General features: G+C 24.5%; 1 protein-coding gene across 1 annotated transcript; it reads right to left on the bottom strand.

Annotated features, from left to right (window-relative positions):
* Window positions 1-27,486, bottom strand: LOC112597321 (prostaglandin E2 receptor EP4 subtype-like). Its single transcript, XM_025343318.1, has 5 exons — window positions 27,032-27,486; window positions 7,170-7,353; window positions 6,427-6,641; window positions 3,342-3,565; window positions 1-142 (listed from the first exon to the last, which is right to left on the bottom strand). Exons 1-5 carry the CDS (start codon window positions 27,446-27,448, stop codon window positions 106-108), a joined length of 1,077 nt encoding a protein of 358 aa, XP_025199103.1. The 5' UTR covers window positions 27,449-27,486; the 3' UTR covers window positions 1-105.
* Between the last annotated feature and the right edge of the window lie 155 nt (window positions 27,487-27,641).

Raw genomic sequence — 27,641 nt, 5'->3', positions numbered from 1 at the left:
CAGATAAATATTAAAATAGAAACGTTATCACAAGTATAATAAAATGTTATGATATAAAAAGTAAGTAATGTGGTTACACGATACGATAAATTTGAGTTTTTTTATTCAGTGAAACACTGGCCATGAGAACCATGAAAAACATCTATAAACAGATAAAATTTTATATAAGTAAAGTTATAGTAACATATAAATTAAATAAATATTATTAAATTTTTTAATGACATATGCATTAAAGCTACCTTTACCTATTTTATTTTAAAATTTTCGCAAGCTTAATTAATATAACACACATGAGATTACTTATCTGAAAAATTTGTTGAAAATATTAAGTATGTAGGTACATCATATAAGGTATGTTCACCATTTTTATAGGAACAACACATTTTTTCTAGGTTTATTTTCATCTGAATTAAGTTAAATATAAAACTTTCATATACTAAACTTTTATTTAAAACATTTATTTTGTGTTTTTAATTAAAATATGCTATGAAAGTATTAATTTTTCTAATGAACATTCAAAATTGTAGATGGTTTTATGTACCTATAACATAATATTTTCTAAAATGTTTGTTGGTAAAAGCAAGAACAGTGGTTAATATTAATTATTGCAAAAATAAAACATGACAAATAGCATTCAAAACCACTAATGAAACAAATATATTCAATTAAAAATGATTTTTTTTTTCACTTTCTTTAATAGTAATGCATGGAAGAGTCACACAATTTAAGAAGTAATTTATATTGTTTTTTGTTATATAAAAAAAAAAAATCACACTTATGATATTATGATAAATAAAATAATAATAAAAGACATTCATAGTAATTCCAATTTTATTTAGAACATACATATAATATAAATAATAATTAATAAAGCAAACAAAATATTCAAATAACATAAAGTAGAAAACTTATAAGGCTTAAAAAGCAAAACATATAAAAAAATAATAATAAACATAATATTATAAAGGAAATGAATTGCCAAGAATAATACTGGATAAAATAAAAATATAGTAATAAGAACATGCCTAAAAGAATAATGACGTTGTAATATAAAAGGTATGTCAAAAAATATATCTACAATTATTAATAAGATCAATAAGGATGCAAAATTCGCTAGTCATACGTACACAATTTTGAAAACAGACTTTCATTTATTAATGTTTTTTATTAACTAAATTAAAATTTATCTGTGTTTTATTTATATATTTATTATTTTATAATTATTTTTAACTGTTTCAAAGTAATAGTTTATTAGGTGTTCTCTAATTGAAATAAGAAATATCTATCCAAAAATAATAGATTTTTTTGTCATAATAGTTATTTTATTTTATTAATGTGAAATGGGTTGTTAAAAACTGACACTATTTCCACAACGAAATAAAAAATTCCAGATTCTATGCATAAATAAGTATTATTTTTATTTTAAATGTTGAGTAATATTTTAGTTTATATTCCAGTATTTATTTGTATTATAGATTTGATTTGATTTTTTTTTTCTTTTTTATCTAGTATTTTGTACTCAAAATTGTTTTTTGATTTTAATAAAAAAAAAAAACCTAACTGTATTTAAAATTTCATATTAAAAACAAATGCTATAATACGGGGTACAATATTTAACAAATTAATATATTTTAAAAGGTTGAAACATGACAACACTATTTTATTTTATAAGCATCCGAGCATTTCTATTTCATCTATTGTTTTTGAGCAGGCAAATACTTATCTATTTTTACTACCCGAGAATTATTCGAATTTAAAACACGTAAAAATAATTGAATTAAAGATAACTCAAATAATGCGATTGACTCAAAAAACAGTTAAAACAATATTGTAACTTGTAAGTAATAAATAGGAAATTCATAAAAATAAAACAATTTGTAAATTTAATAATATGCGTATTTCACTACATCTGCGGACATTATGTTAGCTAGAAACTATAGAGGTATATAAAGGGGTATAGGTAAAATAGCTATAAAGTTAATTTATATTAAAATATATTTAGAATTAAAAATAAGCATACATAACTATAATTTTAACTTATAGTATATAATGAAGTTTGTAGGAAAATGTACCAATGTATACCTTAATATAGGTAGTATGGTATGCTTACATTTTAAATTTAAAACCTTCAAGTATAGAGTTTTTTTCACAATATTAACAAACTTGAAGTTAAAAAAGTCTTTTTGTTGTCGAATACATTTTTACTTAAGTCTTCGGCACGAATGCTTCTACTCTAAACTCTCCAAATAAGTAACAAAATTAATTTTCGAACTATAATATTCCAGTTTTCTCATTGTCATATAATACACTAATTCAAAATAGATTATTATAACAAAAATATTTTTTAAACTACATAAATATTAATTTTGTATTATAAGGTTGTGAAATTAGATTATAAACAGTTGATATTTAATTTTTATAAAAGCAATATAATGCATATATTATAATAATTATACAAATAAATTAATATGCCTTTAATATAATTTCATTATCTACAAATTAAATCTCGTTGTAATAACAAAAAAATAAGATGTTTTAAATTTTAATCTTGTAAGCACATTTAACAACAGCTCAAAAGTCGGTTTAAAAATTATTATTATTATTATTATTATTATTATTTTTTTTTTTATGATAGTAGAGAACAAAGAAATGTGTCGCAGATTGTTTAAATGCATCTGTCATTAAAGATTTCACGAATCAACGGTATAGATACCTAACAATATATGATAATATATAGTATTAAATGAAAATAAGTTTATATTTTTATGAATTTCCACATGGTTTTTGCACTTGATAAAAAAAGTGTGGGTTAAGTTATTTGTAGACAGATATGAAATAAGTATAATAGCATGTTTACCCCACGCTCATAATAATAATTTCCACCGAAAAAAATGAATGAATAATATGGGCACAGGTGTGTTACTGTTTTTAAATTTTAAAGTTTTTTCCACGACTAACCCATGTATAGTATGCGTAATTTCGTTCCTTCCCGCCGTCGGGTCTAGGAGTAGATATGATTTTTTTACACCTATATGTATATATAGTGTATAATATTTATGTATTATATAACATATTGGTACAATATACGTGTATATAAATATATCATGCAGTAATTATTATACGTCATGTACATAATATATTGGACAATAATCACTGGCACATTCGTTGGTAGTTTTCCAAAAATGAAAAATAATAATAAAATATCGTCTTAACACATGATGGTATGTATATATTATAATTGTAAATTATTATACGGTCATGCGCAAACACACGCGTGCAGCAGCAGACTTCCAACCGTCGTATATCGCAATCAGAGCGGCTGCTGCGAGAATACTTCGTACGTTGTTCTCATGGAACTGCTGCGACTCACGCTCATGCTGCCACCGTTAGCATTTTTCTTGTTCTTTGGTCGCAAGCAGATAGACTTAACTAACGTCCAATGCTGAAGCACGTACAGGTACGGGTCCAGTGCGAAGTGCATAGCCAAAAGCATGTCCGCGGCGATGAAGAACGGCTTTACTTTCGACTCGTCCACAATGAACCACCTGGACAATGGTATTGCTATCTGCCATGAAGCATACAAACATATAAATTAATGTTATTTTATACATGAGTAAATGTGATATGAGCTTTTTACTACCTAATTTCTAATTTCAAAAACTATTGGTCCCGATTTTAATAAAATTATATCAATAGATCCCTCGAGACAAAGAGAACGATTTTAGTTTCTATTTTCAACTTCAATAGCAGGTTGCTATAAAGTGGCCAACATATAAATTTTATACTGATTTACAAAAATCGAATAGTTTTTCGTAAATATATATTAGTTACAGAAATACAATTAAAAAAAAAAAAAAATGTTTATAGACTAGCTGATCCACTATGCATAACTAATGTGATTGCTTTTAAATAAAAGAAAATAATATTTAATTTGTTGTTTGTTATTCAAATGTACCACAAAAAGAAATGTTTTTAATTTAGTAGCTTATGACAAATCCAAACACTGCTCGATTAATTTCGATAAAAATTTTAGTAATGGTTCTTCTGAAGATATTAACAGGAAATTTTAGAGAGTAATTTGAATTACGTTTGAACATTTACCGAGTGCCCTCATGATCGAATTTCTGTACTAAGTGAGATAAATCGAAATCAATTTCCGTGTAAACAAAATACTATTTGTTTTTCGCGAGTCAAAAAATCTTTGTATGAATATCTTTTTAAAATGCAAAATTTAAAAAATTGGCTTCACATACATGAGGAGGTGCAGATTTTCAAGCATAGGATTACCTGTAAACCAAATTTTAGAACCATGTGAGCAATAAACTCAATTGTGAATTACTTACACACATACAAATAATAATTGATATAGATATATAAGAAGATAATAATAAAGGATACGTACAAAAGATGGGTGGAATTTTTGAAAATCTAAACGCGGAAAGTAAGCCAGTAATACGAGACTGGCATCTACCGTTGTATAGAAATAGTTCAAGAGTTTTTATTAGTTGCCGATAGATAGCTCTTAATATACTAAACCTGAGATGGATTGGAACGTTTTTGTTCTTATCATTTCTTAATGCAATGGCAATACACTTCAATAGAAATCATTTTTTATTCATTAAATATGTGGTTAAAATTTACAAAAATAATTGCGCCCCCTGAACAATAAAGAATGGCTCTATCTATGTTTACAATTGTTGCCACAAACCACTTATTCTGTTAATAATATTATATTTTTTAATTACAATAATTTAACAAAAACCAAGGTATAAGATATTTGATGTAATTTTAATTTGGTAACTGATTTTCAATTTAATTCTAATATTCATTTATACTTTAAATTTTAAATCTGAGAAATATCTCAAAACACGTGTTTTAAAGTTTCTAATAAATAAAGTAAAACTTTAAAATTAATTAAAATTTTAAGAATAATGTCTACAATGTATAATCTCCAATAAATATTAGGATACTATATGATTTTTGCCTGTCTTATAAATGCTATGATTTTCAAAATCACATTTAATAATTCATTATATTTACTAATAATTTAATTTTTTAAATAACTTAAAAATCTGATAAAATAAATGGAAATATAATGGTTTAATACTTGTATAGAATGTTAAAAAAGGTACAAAATTAATTTAATAATTATAATATAAAATACCTTCAAAACATTTAATCTGATTTCGTTCAAAATATCATACAGTGGTTAATAATTTTTAATAATTACATACATTTTTGGGAATGCTAGAATAAATTATATAATCATTTTAATATCATAATCATCTGAAAATTATCAAAACGTGAAAATAATTTTATCGGAACAAAAATCCATCTATTGTTCAGTATTCAGGATGTTAAATGAACAACGCAATTCTTGACGATTAAAATTGTACATTAATATTCTTATATAACAAGCGTTGTAAAAATATAAGCATATACAGAAATGCGTTTATTATACGTATTATATTTAGTAAAAACGAATATCAAAATATAACGCAATTTTAAATTTTCAGAATGCAACAAATTTACTCTAGAAATATTCACAGAAAAGAGATAAAAGTAATCTTATTATAATTAACGATTTATGAGGAAGATTATAATGTAAAATTATGTCATTCCACTGAAAAAAATATAATTTGCAAGCAAATATAATAATGTCAAATTTAGTTGTATTTTTTTCACTCTATAAAATATTGTATTATTATTCACATTCGTAATACTAATTAAGTTTCTATATAATATTATAATCTAGCGCATAACAACAATAACTGATAACAGGAACATTTATTGGAATTATAGTTTTACATTTCTAAGTTTTTTTTTTCGTTTAAATGCACAAACGTGGGCCATCAAAATATTGTACTTTTCATGTTTCATGTAAAACTAAAATATATATTAAAACAATATTTTTTGTAACAAAATAATATCTATGAAATTACATTTCTTAATCTAATTTTATTATTTAAAATCGCAATATAAAAATATAGGTAGGTACTGCTTATTATATATTAAGCTATATTAATCAGTGACATCACAGAATTTTTCTATAAGCTAGCTGGTGTCTTGAGTATGATAAAAATACAACATAAAATATTTGATTATAATTCAACTGTTATGATGATTGAATATGCGCAAAAACCGTGGACAAGTATAATAATGGTAGTGGACTCATGGGTCAAAAATCAGAAAATAGCTAAATTTTTCACGCTCTATAATTATTGATTAAATATACATTAAAAATATATTCATTAAATATTTAATCAATGCTTTTATATTGTATTTATAATGTGTTATCTTGCAGTTCGTCACTCCAGGCAATCTTGAAATAATATTTTTAAACCAATTTATACCCTGTACAGTAGAGTAATACAGTAATACTTCGCACTATAAATGTAGATAACTATAATTTACTGTAGCGTTTACCATTTGCGGGACCCAACATGTAACAAATGCGACACACAGCAAAACCATTAACCATCCGAATGCCCTTTCTTCTTTAGTAGTTGCATTGCAAGTCAATGACGATCCTCGACTGATGCGTCTCATTAACACGCTGTGGTTGTGAGGACTGTCTTTCATACATAGAGCTTTCATAACGGCTAAGTTCGTGTAGACTATTGCAAAGCATAAAAATACACCTATATTTAAATAACAAAAACATTTATTTTTATTATGGATTGAAGAAATTATAAAGAATCTCTTATTAAACTTTAAAATCTTAGATATAAAAAAAAGAAAATTTTTAAGAATTTTAAACTAATTTATAAATGTTCATGATTTTGTCAAAATTTCTCAATATTATAAAATCTACCATTTGTAAGAAAACATTATGAATTTGTATTTTTGAAGTTTTTAATTGGCATGTGAACAACTTATGAAGAAACTTGTATACAATTTTGAAGATTTTTAACGAAAATTATCAAAAAAAAAAATAAGAACCAAAAGTTTCTTAATATTATAAATAGCTTAAAAAAATAAACTGTAAAATGTTATTTATAGTATAATATATTATTATTTCTGGTAGGAACCCATATTTTATGGAAATGAGGGAGCGAATTAAATTTATTTTAAATAATGCCAAACTGTTTGTTTTTTTTTTTATTATTATTTATATACTTTCAATTAATTTATTAATCTAAAAATTGTTTTAAAAGTTACCTACTTACCATGGCCAAAATATAAGTAAGCGTATAGGACATCCAAAGGCTTCTTAGCATTCCGATAACGTACACACGTAGACGATTTATCATCCCAATAGAGACCAAATCCAAAATATGGTGCGCACACTAAACACAGTACTCCTAACCAAAGTATGACCATCATTCGTTTGAGTAGACGAAGACTAATATGCTGGAATTATATGTATTCTATAATTAGTATATTAAGTTTAATTAATATAGTATTACATAACTTAAAATTATGCTTAGTATAAAATGCGCAAAGTATGTACAATTGTTTGGTCTTCTAATTAGTCATACATTAAATAATTATAGTTTTTAAAGAAGTCTTTGTTATATCTGTAGGTATATTCTACTACCATTTATCAAATCCGATTCAAATAAAATATGAATTTCTATTTTTATAACGATTTTTTGTGACTTCAGACTTAGGAATATAATATACCTATCGAAATTATTTATATAAATATAGGTATATAGATTTAATTATTATTTATGATCTTTAATAACATCGATGATAAAGAGTCATTAGTTATAATATGAACATTTAAAAACCTTTAGATAGATTGTAGTTAGCTTAATTTTTGATAGCATTTTTTTATAAATATAAAATCATATAATTTTTATAAAAATTTTCTTTCAAATAAAAAAAAAAAAATTATATAATTGTTGATATTTAGGCCCTAATTTTGTTTTCAAATTGTTCGATATATTAAGGCTAGTGAGTAGTGAGGTACTTAATGTAATAACGACATTATACATTATTAAATGTTACACCACAATTAATAAAATCCCCCATTTTTTACATGTTTATTGGTAATTGTTTGTCATTAGGACAAACATCCATAAGTTAATCTCGTATGACCAATATATGAAATCTACAGCTTAAAAATATCTGTATTTTAATTGGCCAATTATATATTGTAGGCATATAAACCTAAATATATTTATACATAAATTTTATTAAATTTACTATTATTATAAATTATGTTGACTTAAACTTACAATTATAATATATACATAGGTATAATTATCGTCAAAAATAATTATAACATAAACAAGTACACATTGTACACAAGATGAAAAATACAGTAAATATATCAAATTCGTCCAATACAACCAGTGGTGTTTGATGGTTATACGAGCATATTATTATAAACTACTTAGTACTTATTATAACACAGCAAACGTATTTAATAAGCAAAACAAACATTCACAATAATATAATATATCATACTATAGGTCCCGCTTGAAAATCAAAAGTATAATATTAACACTAAAACGCGTCCTTTATAATTTCCTGTCCAGTTTGTATGTATATGTAATAGCTATTATACAGTACACGTATAAGGTAGCAACGTTCTGTATTACATACGCCATCGCAAACAATACATTTAATAAAGCGTACAGCCGATAAATCAATCCGACTTGCGTATAGCAATGCACATAATACATATCACTATATTATATTATACTTGTATTTCCGTCGAAACGGCAGAAGATTTTGATTCATCAAGTCATATATATATATATTTATTTATATATGGAGCACTGATGCACATACATAGTATAATAATGATGTCAAAAATATATTATAATATATATACTATAATAATAAAAAATTATTGCCAAATCCTTCATTAGGTTTAGGAAAATTTGTCAAACCTGCCAGTGTTCTAATACATAAATTTTACTTTTTTTGAAACACAAGTGTTTTTATGGCATCGTTGTAATTTTAATACGTTAGAATGCGTGTAAGGATTTTTTAAATGTTAAACAAATCTTATTCAACATTTTAGTTTGCGATGAAATATAAATATTTTAATAGTTAGGAAGAATAAGCTTTTATAAAAAAATTAGTGTTTGAAGTAGTGAAATGTGGACCATTTTTACAGTAAAAATGTATATTGTAGTCCTACTAATCATTGTTAACGAAAAAAAAAAAAAAAATTGGACTGAAATTACGCATTACTCCCAATCACAGCGTATATACACTCGTCTTCTGGTGACTCAACGGCCATCAACTATACTTAAGTACTCGACCCGACGACTTGATAACTGTTGGTGATGCAAAAGCATCTTGCCATATAACTATACTATACTTATATAAATATTATATATTATATTGCTAATAATATGCGCTCATTACAGCTTACCGAGTCTACGTGATCGACGCTACATAAAATAGATTAAAGACACTCATGTAGCAAACTTAACTATTCCGGTGTAGTGTTTCTGTCTCGCATTAAAATATCAATATGAGTTTAATATTGGCGTCATACTTTAATATTATTATTACTGCAAAATCAAATAATATTGTTATTATTATTATTGTTTTTTTTTTTTTTTATGCTAAGAAAGATATAACTATATACTGTTTATTTCAACGATTATAGTTGGGATAGGATATTATGTGTGTGTTGCTAAAAAAGTGGTCACCCATCCGGGAACTAATAATGGAGCCGCTCGCTTGACAGAAAACAATATTATAATCGTTAACCGTTTGTTTACGTGTAAGAAATTAAAACGTTTCATACAAACATACAACATAAAACACATATAATTTTTCTTTTCGGATAATTAATGCAACACAATATTTATAGTCCATAGATAAAGGTAGTACAATATATGTTAACCTCGTATAATAATAATATAATATTGTATTGTATAGAGGCGCCTATCATTTATAGTAATATACATGTACAAGTAGTTAAACCTACAATTTTATATATTTATATACATACACATAACTGGACAGTATTACTATGACGAATGAGTCGCCGTTGCAACACCAATACTAACGAGACTGAATATTCGCACTATGAATATCAAACATAAATAAAAGTCCCATACATTTTTTGACCGTTGCAGTATTGTCATGATTTGATAGAATTTTTTGGCGAAAAAATGAAAACTTTCATAAGCTGATATATCAAAACTTTCAGCTATCTTCCATTCGATAAAAATTGAAAAATATTATATTCACAAAATTGAACCTAACCTAACCTATTTCAGCTATAGAACAAGATAAGTTGTTTTTAAATAATACAAAACAAATGCTCTATTAGTTTAAAACATTTTTTTTGTTTTAAATTTTTTTCAATGATCTTTTTTTTGTTATGTTTTAAAAATTATAACAATGCTTTGTTTCAAGTATAATATTATATAGGCACATTAGAAACTAATATAATTTTTATATTATCTACGCCTTGGTTGAACATACTGTTGTGTATAAATAAAATATATATTTCATAAAAAAAAATGACGATACAATATATGTTTTTTGTTTTAAGCTTATATTAAAATATTTTAAACCTTGATTAAAATCTATTAAATACATTCTAACCCTGAATCGATAACTATAGTTTATTAAAAAAAATATTATGTAGTAAATGAATATGCAAATACATATATTATGGCTTAGAAATGAAATGTTATTTGGTAAAAAATTAAACGCGTTGCTTGAATATGATTGATAATTATTATATAAAATTCAAAAGTTATTTCAATAGCCAGTGTCAAAAATAAAATTCTTCCATTCGAATTGACTTGATTTAATAAAATTCGAACGCCACAAATATACACAAAATATAATTATATTTTAAATAATATGTGCTACGACTTTAATGAGTTAATTGTCTAATTCTATTACAAAAAGACACGCATAGTGTAATATGTAATATAATATAAGTGTCGTTACGAATTAATTATAAATAGTTCCTCCTTCCTGCCACGGTAAGAAAACGAAAAAGAAAAGATTTCTATGCGTGTATATACACCTTATATAAAAACATATGTACATAGAATATTTTGTTTTTACTAACGACCTTCAATATCATTAATTCAAGACTTTGCAGCTTACTTGTATATTTTATAGTGTCATAAACAGAATAATAATTTTTAATCAGCAAAAATAGAATATAATAATTGTGTTGTTTATTTTCATCGCCTAATATATCTATATATAATGCACGTCATGTTTTCATCAACAGACATACATTTTCTCAAAAAAAATAAAAACAAAACAAAAAAACTTATACGCTATCGACCATAGACTGTTTATATATTTTTCTTCGCTGGGGGTCTTTGTAATATATACGTTGATCAAAGGTCGTATATAAACTCAAATGCATCAAAACGTCTTATTAAGACATTTGAGATATTTTTTTTAGCAGCTATCGTCCATTGCTTTTTCAATTAATCCCCCACGGGTTATATTTACCAATTTCAAAAAAAAAAAAAAAAAATAATAATAAAATAAGCCAATTTATTCGATAATAAGGTCAAATGAAACTAAACCCAATTCAATATATATATATATAAATTATGTATAAAACAGTGTCGTATAAATAACTGATAAAATATTGCAAAATGTAAACAAAATATCAAATAATATTGATCACATCATGGTTTACTACGAATGATAATTATATTTATTGTATTATGTCACAAAATGCTTCTATTATTTATGCATATGTTATATAATAGATATTATGTAAATATTAAACACGATTTAAATTATTATATTATTTTAATATCACGCAATAGAATGTAAATACCTACAATGTCTATAGATTTAACATATTATATATCTTTATATTTATATTAGTTAATAAATAAGTGAGATAAAATATTGTATGTACTTACCTACTAGCGGTTTGTGATTTTATTTTTTTATGTTATCTTTAATGACTATTACAATTTGCAGTATTGCCTGATAAAATTGAAAAACGTGAAAATTGAAAACTCACAACTTTCTGTAAATGTAATATGACTATTAAAAAATCTAATACCCTTGAAGATATAATTTATCATATCAGTTTTTTATAATTTAATTTCCCTGAGTAGAAAGCATTAACATTTACAAAATATTTTACAGTAAATTTTTGATAAAAAAAAAAAATAAAAAAAATAAGAAATATATTTTAATATTTTATTCTATTAAAGTCTATTTAACATAAGATTTTTAATAATTTTAATTCTAGCTGTTCTTTCTTAAGTGATCCTAAAAAGCATTTTTAATATTAACTATAACATTGTTATGTGGCTTTGTATTTGAGATATAATTTCCAAAATATTTATATTAACTGTATACTACTATAATTGAGTAGTAATAATTATTCAAATTTATTCTGATATCGATAAAAGCTAATCATATAAGAGTAAATCAGTTTAAATGCCCTTAATCTTTTCTAATATCTTACAATATATTGTTTAACTTATTCATTAAAATTGAAAATAATTAAACATGAGATTATATAACTAAAGTACCATCAAAATAAATATGTTTTTTATTTCAAGATTATAAACAATGCATGAAAAAAAAAATGGTTTTTGTACCAGTTAGTAATATTATCTTTTTCTTGTGGTAATTTTTTCGCGGGTTAAAGCGAATGTTTTGTACATTTTGCAAGTAGTCCTATTGATTGTAAGTCGAGACTTCTTGGTTATTTTTCATTTTTTCAGAAATTCTCTAATAAGCTCAAAAAGAAACTACAAATAAATTATAGTGAATTTAAGTAAACTTGGTTTGAACCAAACTCCATGTGGTGAATATAATTTTTTTTAAAGCCAATTTTAAATTTAATAAAATAAAATGTGTTATAAGCTCACTACAATAGTATGTATTATTTATTCATCATTATAACTTATTTTTTTAAATAAATTAATTTTACCGGTTTTGTGGTTTATATAACATTTTTTTCAAATAATATTATAAAAAAAAAAAAAATAATGTATAATATTATTAATTTTTTTAAATAATAATTGTAGATACATTCTTAGCAATTTATTGTTTAATGACCATTACATGATTTACTGTTCCATTTTATACATACAAAATTTCAATAATAAAAGATCACTGTAGAGTCGCGATACTTTTCAAATTTTAAATTTTTTTTAGAAGATTGATTAAAAAACATAGCATCACGCAATCATAATTATCCACGAAGTAAAATAGATTTAATCGTATGAATTTACATTAAACAATTATACGATGAATTAAAAATTAATTGGTTTACCAATAACCGAGTAAAATTGTTTGAATGCAAACATTTAAAAACTGTAGATAAGTGTATTTTATGATGTAAAAGTATAAAAATAATTATATGATGCGTATGAACATCTGAAGAACTAGAGTTGATAGAAACAATGGCTAATATGCGTTTCTTTGTAATTCGTGAATATTAGAATATATATATTATCTCTAATATCATCTATATAATAAAACCTTGTAGGGAAAAATTATGAATAAATTTGTTTATCGATCGAATATCACGATGTTCAATTAATTACTTTTAGCATTCTGTATTTATTTTTTTCACTTAGCACAACAATATACAGCTGTATATACATTTCCTCAAGGTTTTTTTTTGGCATACGTCTCATTAGAGTGACCGAATGAAAGTGCCTCCTATATAATATTCAGACGTTTGAAGTCTCCTTTTCAATCACCATTATTCAATGTTCGTGAACAGTATGATAATAACATATTTTGCATACAGTATACCAATGTAATATAATATTACTAGCCATAAAACTAGGATTTGTCCGGAAAAATGAACAAATATAAGATATGGCGCTATATATATAAGTATAACATTTTAGTTTTAGTGTAACTCAGTCAACGCACAAATCAGCGTCGGTGTTTCTCACTCTATGAACTATTTAAACTGGGATGAGAAGTCCATCTAAATGCGTGGTGAGTTGAATATAACACTTAGTTTATTTCCAAACGTGTTTCTAACTATTCTTCCCACACTTTCCTGATATCTCTAAGAATAATTTCTAAAATGTTCGTAAAAACGGTCGAGTAACATTTATTTGAAGGTATACACATACATGCATTTATATACATAATAAGCTTTTTTATTTTTGTAACTAATAACAAGTATTTATATGAACAAAAAATATTGAATTTTTGTGAATCTAAACGAAATTTATTCTTGTATGAGCCAAGATTCATATAGGAACCTGTATATGGGTTGAAAAACGAAGCTACTCGTATAAATACTCCTCCGGGTGTCAAGAAATACATGTGCAAAATTTGGTACCAATTAATTCAGTAGTTTCCAAGATTACCAGAAACTAATTACTGACAAACGCGCAACCATTTTAATATACAAAAGAGAAAAAAATATAGCTGTCTATGTTCGGTCTGTTGTATAGACACTGTCGAATAATATCTCCTGTCACCCCGAACACGTGTTGCTCGCGCAATACCGCAATTATATACTGAACACGGACACTGTACGACGAACGTTTATAAATTATAATATATAATATTATGAGTCGTATTTAATATAATGCTATGTCGTGTCGGTTGTTAGCCGAGGAAACGACGACGCGTTTGTGTTCGTTCGGCGTTAATATTCCGACAGGCATGCGGTGGCCAGTTGCAAATTCTTCGCCATTACATTCCGCGTGCGACAACAATAATATATTAATGAAAATAAAAATATCGACGACGTGAGACCGTGATTGTGCGCAGATTTAGAAAATATGCTTGGCGAATATTATAGGTATATCATATATAATATATCAATACATACATACCATCGCAGCGTGTTATTGTATCTATTATTATTATTATTATTGTACATGGTGTCGATGAGCATTGTGTCAAATACATACATACACACGACACACACTCCCTCGCTGGCTACACACAATATGAACAGGATTCGTGTCAGGACACGCTCACTTACCCGGAAACGGGACAAAGTTACCGCGTGTTCGTTTCAGAAGGGTTGGCAAATATTTGTTCGTTTACCTGTATGCAATTTTATAAATACGATTTTTTCTATTTTTATTTTTCATAACTAATAATTCGCCCAACCTTGAAAACTGATACGTGAAATTGACTTGCATTTATTTTTTGTTACAGTGCGATAACAATCGTCAATGTCAATGGCGATAAGAACACTGTCATTCGGAACAAAAAAAAAAATAAAATGTTATTTTAATGCATTGACTATTTCATTTGAATTCAAACGACATAATGACTAATGAGTATATAAGTATACATCACATATATTTTTTATTTTTAAGCTAGATTCCAAGATTACTGTTTAAGTTCGATATTCTGTTGATCTTTCGATGCAAATCATCAAATACGTATATACATATCGTGTTTAGTAAGTAGTGTAAAGTTAAAATATATTCTATACATTTATAAGACTAATGTAAATATATGAATTTTTAACCTCTAAAAAGATTATATTTTTATTTTTTTATATCATTTAATAAACACTTTAACAACAAATTGTAATGAGATCATTGATCAATAACTATAGTCTATAATATTATGAAAAGTAAATCATACATGATCTTTGTCAATTTACAACCAATTTAAGTCATAATTACTTACTGTCTAATGAAATAAAATAATTACATTATCCATATTAAATCAATATACTACATACAGAGTGATTCGCCAAACATACTCAACCCATTATTATTTATTACTTTAATAATAAATGCATTCAAATTCTGATTTTTTGAAATCTTAATTATAATTAATATAAAGATCATATTATTTTCAAGAACTCTAGTATTTTGCCATTTAAGGAGACACTATTATAATAATTCAAACATTTTTTTAAGCAAACACAGACATTTTTAATTTTAAATTCTTCGAAAAATATTTTTTTTTAATATTTAATATATCTAGTGCTTATTAAATTCATGAAAAGTTTACGAAAAATTTAAAAATATTAATGGATTTTATATATATAACATTAATTAGTAATTACTATAGCGATATTAAAATCATCACGACGTCTATATTTTATAGATCTATTATCAAAGGCTAATTATTTATTTTCATTAATTCACAAAGTAAATTAATTTAAAAACTATTAAATTGAACTTCATTTACATTCATTATTTGAAAAGTTATCTGCTTAATAATTAAAAAAAAAAATTGACTATCATTTGAAAAAAAAATAGAACTTCCTTAAGTGGTATAAAAAATCGAAGTAATTGAAAATATAGTTCTCAAGTAGGTACCTATATTTAAAAATATCTATTTAAATTCATTATGAAAGGAAAAAATGAATGAGAGAATGCTTAGTGAATTATCCATTATATATTAAAACACAAAAATCAATATTAGATAATAAAATTTAATTAATTAATTCAGTCAGTTTGAATAACAATAATTATTATTTATTATTATCTAACCCATTAGTTAATAAATTTGATTTAGTAAAATAGTTTAATTACATTAATGAAAATATTTTTACACTAATGCTATTGTATACAAAAAGTGTATTATATATATAATAAATATATTTTATTCGGTAATACACTTAAATAATAAGATAAGCGTTTAAACTGAATGTTGAATATGAGTAGCTAAAATGAAATGATTCAAAACTAATACAAAAGAAAACTTAAAACATAATTTATGATTTATTTATAACATTTAAACAACATAAATGATTACAATTTCTTAATTTGACCTTATTTTAATGTTTTAATTTATTTTATAGTTAATACATATGTTTTTCCATATTTTATTTCTATAATTAAAAACGTTTATTAGTATGATAATTTTGATTCTTATCAATTTATTATAAACTATAAATGTAACACTGGAAGTTTTCGGACCTAGAATAGATTAAATGAATCTAGTTTCAAACACGTTAAATATTAAAATATTATAATGCTATTATTTATGATCTTAAACTTTAAAATAACATGTTTTATATAAATGATTACTTATTAGTTATTTTATTAATGTTTATTAAATTTTTGTCGATATTTGGTCATGGGCCAACCAATAGTTTTATAATAGTTTTTTTTTTTTGTTTGATAAAAATTCATATCACAAAATAAAATTTAAAAAAAACAATGAATATCTAAAACTTAATTAGTATTTGACCTTATAAATGTAGAACATATTTTATGACTTATCGAAACGCAATGGAACATTTTACAAAATAATGTATTGCATATATAATATTTTTAAAATAAGAAATGAATGTAAATATATTATAAACATCACAAATGACAGGTTTATGACTTTGAATGTATATTTATTTTATTTTTTTTGGATATTTAAAACAGCTACATTCTAAAGTTCAATAAGACAGTGTATTATAAATTGTATTTATAAAACGATTAAGTAAAGTATTAGACAATTAATCAATGTCTTAGCTAAATCTATTACTTGACCTTTTGATAGGCAACTAATGTGTATAAAAAAATGTATCGTTTTTTGTTTATATTATTAGTATATTATATATTGTTCATAGTTAAAATAATATTAAGAAATTTAAAAAAATTGGCCAAGAAATAATGAAAATTAAGTAATATATATTTATTATAATGTAACAATATCTCTGCAAATAGACAAAATTAATTAAGCATATGACATTGTATCATTCTATATAAAAGAAAGTATACTTATAATAACATTATACATAAATAATAATGAAAAAAACGATATGAGTAGGCAAGGTGCAATTACTGATATGGATAGGTGGGAAGAGGTACGGTGTTATATTTAAATTTATGCAACTGATAAAACCATTATTTATGTGAAAAAAAATATTAAATAATTCTCAGTAAATATTTTACGTCATATTTATTAGTTTATAATAAATTCATATCTAGTATGTAAAAAATATAAAATTGTTAGACATATTTATTAAGACCTTTGGGTCATTTAAATAATAAATCCCTTGGGCATTTAAATATATTTATTAGTAATTAGTTACATTCATCTTAAAAGTTAAAAAATATAATTATTAATTATTTATTATAAAACTAAGTATTTGTAGTAAAATTTACAATTTAAATGTCGTCAAGTAAATTTTAATACTTTTATAGTTATTTATGAACTTATACAATAAATATTATCATTTTGAGTTATATCGTATTTATTATTTTCAATATCTTAAAAGATGTTAATAAAAATAAAGTATTTTCGTGGTTTAAAATCCTAAAAATTCCATAAGTTTGAACATAATTTATACCTAGTAAAAAATAAATTCAATACTAATAAAACGAATTCCTTCAGACGTGTGTATTACGACGGTTTTATTTAGTTTTTTGAATATATCATAAAATATTAACAAAGTGAAAAATGAAAATATAAATTGTATCATGAGTCTTTCAGAAATATCACAAACCTATTCGCAACGTTTTTCATCAAGAAAGTCATCTTGTAATGTAATATTGGTATGTGTACACTGTACGTAAACATACCTACGCGTGTTTTACTTGGAGAATGAATGTTTTCTTTAAAAGCGTTAATTCAACATAGAACTATTTTAATGAAATTTCCTCTAAATCTAATTGTTATTTTCCCTGGTAAGTACATATAATATGAATTTTATACAAGTTTTAGTTGTTAATATTTCTATGATATAAACAATTTTCTATATTATCTACAATTTTACATTATTTACTATGAACATGTTTTGTTACTGAATTTTTAGCCGTCTATTATTTGAGGATACTTTTGTTCATCATAATATGAATTATAAATAACTAAATATAAGAACAGACACATCAAATCCGTTTAATACATAGTGATATTATCTTAGTTACTTGAATTTATACTTATGTATATGATTAATAAATAGTAATATATTATACATTATAATATGCAGTTCTATCTCCATTAAATAATTTCTTCATTCACATATTTTAACTTTAAAAACGTCATATTTATACAATTAATCATGTATACAAGTTCAAATATATATATTCTAATCGTGGTTAAATTAGGTGTATACTTCAAATAAGAAAAAATGATTTTTTTTTTTTGAAAATGTTTTATTCAGTTTATTTTTTTTTATAAGATAATAAATATGTATTTATTATTATTTATTTATTTTTTTTTTTAATTGCAATTTTTTTCTTGTTTTAATATTTTTTATTCATCGACTACGATATATATTAAGCCACTATGATAATTTTTAAATTATTAAAATATTGGTATTAAAACAAACATAATTTCTTATTTGGAAATATTAGCTATAATTTATAGCCATGTAGTTAATAAAACATTTTAATGTAGCTTTGTTTACATACAATTTTCGTTTTATTTTAAACATTACCTTGAACAAAAAAAAAATGTTATACTGAAAATGAAATTAAGCACCTAAATATCAATAAGTAATTGATACTATAAAGCTGGTCATTGAAAAAAAAAAATTATTATTTACAGTTTATTTGTTTTATCCGCTTTTACAAAGGTTTTAGAAATTCTTGAAACGTTCTATCATAAATAATTGTTACTGACAACGAATTAAAAGTTTTTTTATTTTAGTTAACACGATAAATATACGTTTAAACTAAAATGTTATACCATAATATGTGATAAATTATTTTAAAAAGTATAAAAATAAAAAATAATATAAATAGCATAAAATATTACAATTTTATGTAAAAACAATTTCATTATACTCATATCTATTCTAAAATATTTTATTATTTTACATAAATTAATATATTGCATTATAGTGCTGACATGTTAAATTTTAGTTAATATAGGTGAAAGATACCTTCCCAAATTCAATGCACTTTTTAGCTCAGTGAATACATTAAAATTAATAAATATTTACAATTAAATTAATGTTTATAAACTATATAAAAAAAAATTGTTAATATCAGCGGTTATATGAATAAAAAAAAAAAAAAATTTATATTCAGGTACTTAGGTATACTGTTTATTATGAGTAATGTCACATCACTCACCAGGCCACTCACTCGGCTTACAAACGTATTAATACTAAACGTCATCTTTAAGTAGAAAACACTCACGGTTCATAAGTAAAAAGCTTATCGATAAATGCATTGAAAATATTATATATTTTATTTATGGTTATTTACATTGACGTCTTTGATTATAAGCCTAATATACATGCACAAAAAAATAATTTACAATTTTAATTATAATCATGATTGGTTTACATCTATGATTGAAACTCAGATGTTGTGCTTAATTAGCAATGTTTTAAATTATATTTACAATATTTTTATTTAGTTAAAAGATTTTGTTGCTGGTCATTTCGTTAAAGGCGTTTCAAGGTAATTTAATAAAGACAATTTTTTTTTGTTGTATATTTTAGCAGTTCGGACTATTTTAAATTATTAGTTTAGTTTGGCGTTAATTGTATTTATGTGAATACTGAAAATTCTTTGAGAATAAGTAGTAAAATATGAGTATTTGATTCTGTTTTTACTATGTTAAGACTTCATGTTGTCTTCTGAACTTGGTAGAAAATGTCATTTTTGAAATTTTTTTATTTTTTAAAATTTGATTAGTAAGTAAAATCTAATCTAATAGTTATATCATATCAATTTAGATTCTGAACAGAGATTAATGTATTAATTTTACAATGATTTTTGTTTTTATCGATAAAATGTTTTAATTTTCAAAAAAAAGGTGAATTTGAATAAAATCAAATTGAGTCTGTACAAGGTTAAACTTAAAATTCCAGATACTTATTTTCATAACCAGGAAAAACAAATATAAAATTTTAAAAACGAGAATTTTTATGAAAATTCAATTTTTGTCGAAATTATTTCGTTTTTTTTTTTTGTAACTCAAAACCAATAACTGTAGGTATTTGAAATTTTCATCAAACTTTTATTATTCATTAAAATTTTCAAAATCGTTTACTCTTTTTATAGATAAAATAATTTTCAACTTTTTTTTTTTAAATGTTGATTAAAAATTATTTGCTTGGTAGAATTCCTTGAAAATTTAATAAAAATATTCTCATAAATTGTTAATTTCTCAATCAATAAATATCAAAAATTTATCGTCACAATATTTTGTTATAAGCGTTTAAATTTAAAATGTTGACAAAATTCATAATAATCGCAAAAATTAAATAACTATTTTATTATTGAGAATTCATAAAAATTTTCTGTTTAAACTTGTGATTTAAAAATTTAACACAAATTTTTTATTAGTTTTTCAATGTATATATAAAAAAATTAATTCTAATAGAAAGTCAAATTTATTTTTTATGAGTATTTCAAGTTCAAATGTTTAAGACATTTAATATTATTTGATATTCGCCCGTAAAATAATTATTTCTCTTAAAACAATTGTTGATATTGTATGATATTAAAAAAAAAAAAAAATCATAATAGATACTTGATTTTTTCACAAAAATTTAAATCTAAAAAACATCATTAAAATTCAAAAAATAAAATTTTTTTGAAAAGTATTGAAATTTCAAATTGTTAGTTACAACTTACAGTGATACGCAAATATGCTATCAAAAGCATTCAATAAAAAGTTAACTATCTACGAATGTCTGCACTGAATACGAAATAAATAATATTATTGGTATCTATCCAAGTGCATTGCATTAAAATTTAAAGTTTAAGACACATTGAAGTTGCCAATATGTTATTCGCGTTAATGATATACTCCGTATAAACTATTCCTCGTAAATTAATATAATTATAAAAATAATAAACAATATAAAATAAATATAGCACTATGATTTTTTAATAATTATTTTATCATCTATATATTATTATCCATCTGACCATCTATTATCTCGATATATATTTGTTATTTATATAATATGATATTGTTTAGCCATTTAAAATGTGTAATTATCGTGTATGGTAAAAAGTCATCTAAATCACTTAGTCCTTCATTGAAGCGATTTTAATATCAATTTATCTAGTTTGTTAATTTTTTTTAATGAAAACGATATCACGTCATTATTAGTTTTACATAATATCCATTGTAGAACACATAGATTGAATAAGATAATAAACGCGCTTAATAACTAAAGTTGCAATAGCTGTACAGTTTCTGAACGAAATAAAAACCTTGTGATAAAGAAAAATAGGTATATTACTATATAAAAATATAAATGTACATGATGATTGCTGTGATTTATTTATATAATTGTATTTTTAAAACATATGAAACTGTGTATAACTATATTTTACATGCTGTATACATAATATCATATTTAATTCAATTCACTTGAGAATATTGAGCGTGATAAATACGTTTTCTTTTTTTTAATTGTAAAGAATTTATATTCTATATGTATTAATTAATAAAATTATTAAGCTCAAATAACTTAATATGTAATAGTTTTACATCTGATTGATCAGGTATTTGGTAAACACACTTGGAATTTAATAAAAAATAGCAACTACATTGCATCAATAATATTGATAATATACCTACTAAACTCAGTAGAAATAATAAGTATAAAAAAAATATGATTTCAAAAAATCGATATTATTTCTATTTCATTGAAAATATCTATATAATCTCGAAAAAACCAAAAAATAAGATAAATATTATTTTAAAGCTAATATTAAGTAAAATAAAATTTTACTATAATTACATTTTTGATTTTATCTATCAATACACGTTAGTTATTACCGTTCAATTTTTTTTTTTTTTTTATTTAGATTGATCTTTATGGCTGTAACAATATTATATTAATAGATAATAGTCATAACCATTATTTTTAATTATTTATGTGTAATGTAAATCATAAATATTCATAATATACCAAACAGTTGTCTTAACTTATCAACATTGTTGAAAATTATTGTTCTATCATATCAATTAACTAAATTATATTAATTTGTTACTACTCTTTTTTTCACTATATGTTACTAAATAATGTTATAATATTATGTTATTTAAATACGTATCAAAATAAATATTGTTATTATGCTAAATTAACCAAAATTTTGCTATTGTGGCGTAATACAATTATATCATGTAATAATGTTTAGTTTTCATCATAACCCATATTAGGTTAGATTAACTTTTGTAAATATATAATGATAGTGATTCAAAATTATAATAAATTATTTACTTAAGTTTGTGTATACTCGTATACACTTATTCTTTTGACCAAAGCTCGCCTTAATCTCAGACATCTTAAAAATATACTTATTGAAAGGTCCTTAATAATAAAGTTTTTTTTTTTCAAAAGAAATAACATAAACATGCAATTTATTTTGCTAAGAAAATATAAATAAAAAAACCCATAATTACGTCTTATACAAGTCAATAATTTCTGAAAGATTTACACTATTACTTTTTACATTTTAGGTATAGCCACTAAAAATAGGAAAAAATAAATTTAATCATTTAAGTAATTTCATTAGATACTTATTAGTTAAAAAACATTATTTATAATATATACTTAATTTTAAATAATATTATATAAGCTAATGGTAATTTAACTACAACAATTTATTTGAAACTTTATAATGTTTAAGAACCTAACTATTGAAAAAATATGAACAATATCTCTATATATAAAACGATAAAATTAAAAATTAAAAACAATTTTTTAGAATTATACGATAATATTGTTTATAGATATTTTAAAAAACAATTATTTTTTTCTATTTAATATATCATATTGAACACAATTTTTTTAATTTTGAGTTTTCATTTACATTTATTTATATTATATTATTATTATGTATATTATAAGTTTATAACCTAAAGTTAATTTAAAAGGTATAGATTCACCAATATGCCTGAATAAGCCGATAAAAATATTAAAAAAATAACAAATAAGATCACATTATTACATTATTGAATGTTATTAACCAAATTGGCATATAAATGACATAAAAACATGCGATTTTATTTTTTGTTCGAATTACAATAAATTACTAGAGAGGAAACTAATATAGCATCACATTACCACATTAAGTACAGCATACTTTTTTTGCATTAACATTTGTTTTAATAAATAATGATAGATAATTGATTAATGAATGATAATAGTATTTTGCTATTTATTATTGGCAGCTCTTAAGTTATGAAAATTTATTCTTACTATAGTCTTATGACACATATTATAAAAAATACCAAACCTTAAGAAAATAGCTTAATTAAAATAATTGCCTCATATTTAAAGCTAAAAAATTTTAAAAAGCCTACAAAAGTATATTATGTATGTGATTTATAATTTCTATTAGTTACAGTCAATTAAAATTTCAATTCGAAATTAGATAATTTTTACAAAACTATCTTGAAGTAAAACATGAATACATAACTATTAACAATTTAACTACTTATCTCAGTTTTACATAATTTTAACACACAATATACAACTAATAACTATAAGTCATAGTTTCTTGTACCTATATCAACTCTTATTCGAGTAACATAGAGATTTAAACATAGTATATATATATACTAATATCTCAATTTCTTAAAATAATATAAAAGTTTTTTATATTTTCTTCAAATAATTAATTCAAATAAGAAAGTATAAAAATGTATTTATATAATACTGTAATTTTCATACATATTTAGTGAGATATTAAATTATTCAAAAAAAATTTAAATAATAAATTAAATTATAGTTTATTAATATTATATTATGCCCTATAATTATTGGTATTAATGTTTCAAGTTCTATAAATATTAAATTTTATATCTTTACAATTCATTATAATAATTACATCGTTATTTGTTCAACGCATTAAACTAAACATTTCACGCTTATGCGAATTTTGCGAATTTTTATTAATTTTTTTATAACCGAGAATTTAGCAAAAATATTTTTGCAAAGCATTATTGATCGGAGAACGAATAAAATTTATGGCAAGTCTTACGGAATAAAATTGAACGACATCAAGTATAATAAAACTAACAAATAATGAACAATTTTTTCGCACGAAATTCATTTCAAACTATAATAAAAATTATATTTTACCTTTTCACGTTTTAGTATAAATTCGTTGTTTGTTAATACACTTACGAATTTAATAAGCTTTCATTATTTAAATAAACAATTTTATCAGACCGCACGATCGTGCGATTAGTTTTGAAAAAAACACGTGCATACAAAAATCAATCGAAAATAAAAACAAAATTTGACAAAGATTTCATTATGACTATTTAATCATGAACAGGTAAGTTCAGTCAAAGGGATACGTCAATAAATAATTATTCGATTAGATAAAAATTAGGTATCTAATTTAGCCCTTTAAACTTTAAACAATATTTAAAGTTAGCGGGTTTAAATAGCTCAAATCACTACTTGAAAATATGCAAAGTCAAAATAGATATTTATTTAAAAACGAGATTATTTTCAATGACCACAAAATAACCCGATATTTAAATCTAAAACATTTGCTGGAGGTATCGACAAATAAAACTGAAATTCAATTATTAAAGAACCTTGCCAATTTACGAATTATGAAGAAAATAAACCAATAATACGCTGCACGTGTAATTGTATAATAATGTATTTTTGATTACAATTTTATTTCATTGCTCAGTTATGACGCTTCGAAACGACTTGTTTGCATCCTGATAACCAACGTGTGTAAGTCTGTCTTTGTTATCACGCGTCGCGCGTCCCAAATATAATAATACAAAAACACGATTCGTACACAACACCGTTCACCGCATTATATTATTAATATAATAATAGGTATAATAAATTTTAATATGTTCATGGAATTCATATGTGTAGTATGAAATTGGTCCAAATGAGATTCATTCATTTTTATGATATTAAATTTGCTGTCACAAATGCAAAAATGCAAAAACCTTGTGCATATTATTCAATATTATCATGTACTAAGCTTATTCAGTGTTTATTAAGCTTGACCCAGCCATAGTAAGTATAATATACGGTCGAAATAATAATATATATTAGCGGTACCAATTTGCACTCACTTGTTCTTCGTATTTAACCAAATTAATCAAGTAAATAAGATTAGACAGCCAAAACTGATCGTGATTCTAAATCAACAAATTAAATACGATTAAATATAATATGTTACGTTAATTATACGTAACATATTATATTATGTATACTTCTTAGATATTTGGATTTTTAAAAATCAATATACTGACTATTTCAGCACTGAAGAAAATTGTAAATTTATGATATAACTTTATGAGTATCTATAAGTAAATTGAAAATTAAAACCATCAAATCATTGACCTCTTGATTTAATAAGTCACCTGCTAGTAGCTACTATTCACTACGTTACATTTTGACAAAAATAAACAAAATAACCAACTACCTAGGTACCTACTATTGAGAATTGTATTTAAAAATTTTCAATAAGTAAACTAATATTATCATGGACTACGGTTGCTCAATTACAAAAGTTTATTGTCAATTTTATTAAAATCTCAATATTTCTTTTTTTGCCGATACGTAATGTCACTAACGAGATAATGACCATTATTCGAAAGAAACCCAATAAAGTTGGTTTTAATTTTTTTCTGAAACAATAACATATCGAATACTTTGGACCTTTTTAAAAATTAAAATAACTGTAAGCGGTAGAAACGTAATTTAGCAAATGGACACCGAATGAAAATATTACGTGTCTTTGGTAGGGACTATAAATTAGAACTCTTCAACAGTTCTTATAATATAACGTATTTATGAAACTGCAGCTAGGACCGTTCACCGTTATGCGTCGATTTTAAAAAATCGAGAATAATAATAGGAAATTTGTATGAAATTTCGAAATCACATTTTAAAAATCGTACATATTTTAATATTTATTTAGTATTATAATGTACGTTTTGTAGTCTGTTCGGTGTATTTTCAAATTGGTGTTCGTACAAGCTCTGTACACAAGTCTAGCTCGTTCTTTTAAATTAATCCCATTAAATCGTTAAATTTATCAAAAACTCCCGTTTCGAGCCGGCACGCACCTACTTATTATTATAAGGGAGTGACGCGTGTAGACATGACGGACGGTAAGGGGTGGATAGTACGGGACGCGATTACCAAGCTCCCACCTATATTATGTTACGTATAAACCAGACCGTACAGGCGCGGTGGTTATACGCGTGCACAAGCAGCGGCAGCAACAGGTATACACATGCGGGTACGCACCTTTTGGTAAAAAAACGGTTTGGTGAGCGCCAGCCAGCGTTCGACGGCCATCACGATGGCCACGCACCCGGAGCCCAGCCCGAAGAACCGCCACAGGACGCGGATCCGGCACGACCACACGTTGTACTTGGTGCCCGGCCATCTGACGCCGACCACCATCTGGATGAGCATGCCGGCCAGCGCGATGCAATCGTTGGTGGCCAGGCACCGCAACATGAACCCGTGCTTCTGGTTGCTGCTCGACCGGGTCCTGTGCAGTATGAACAGCGCCAGCAGGTTGCCGAATATGCCGACCACGTACAGCCCGGTGACACCCATCTGCACGCCGGGGATCTGCGGACGGCCGCCGGACTGGGTCTGAAGCACCGACGTCGCGGGCGACGACGACGCGGTCTCGTTCGCCACGGCCAGCTCCATCGGATCGCGGTCGGGTTCTGCGCGGCCGGTCGCGTTCCGCGCGCGTGTCGACCGGCGCGCTATCTCCCCGCCGCCGACGCCGCCGCCGCTGCCCCCGAACCCTTCCCGCCCGAGCGACGTATTATTATACGTAACGACAACAACGTTTTACGACCACCTCTATTAATCCACGCGTGTATCACGACGTATTGAC

Source organism: Melanaphis sacchari, unplaced genomic scaffold, assembly GCF_002803265.2.
Source record: "Melanaphis sacchari strain LSU unplaced genomic scaffold, SCAv2.0 Contig0_pilon_pilon, whole genome shotgun sequence".
Classification (NCBI taxonomy): domain Eukaryota; kingdom Metazoa; phylum Arthropoda; class Insecta; order Hemiptera; family Aphididae; genus Melanaphis; species Melanaphis sacchari.
The sequence above is the reverse complement of the archived record's forward strand: the minus strand, read 5'-3'. Positions and strand labels throughout refer to the sequence as shown.

Bases quoted from the DNA above. Each gene is read 5' to 3' on its own strand.
- LOC112597321 (XM_025343318.1), bottom strand. From the start codon at position 27,448: ATGGAGCTGGCCGTGGCGAACGAGACCGCGTCGTCGTCGCCCGCGACG. The intron at 7,354-27,031 runs GTGCGTACCCGC...ATATAATTCCAG, and splicing joins AACCGTTTTTTTACCAAAAG to CATATTAGTCTTCGTCTACT. The intron at 6,642-7,169 runs GTAAGTAGGTAA...ATTTAAATATAG, and splicing joins TTACTTATATTTTGGCCATG to GTGTATTTTTATGCTTTGCA.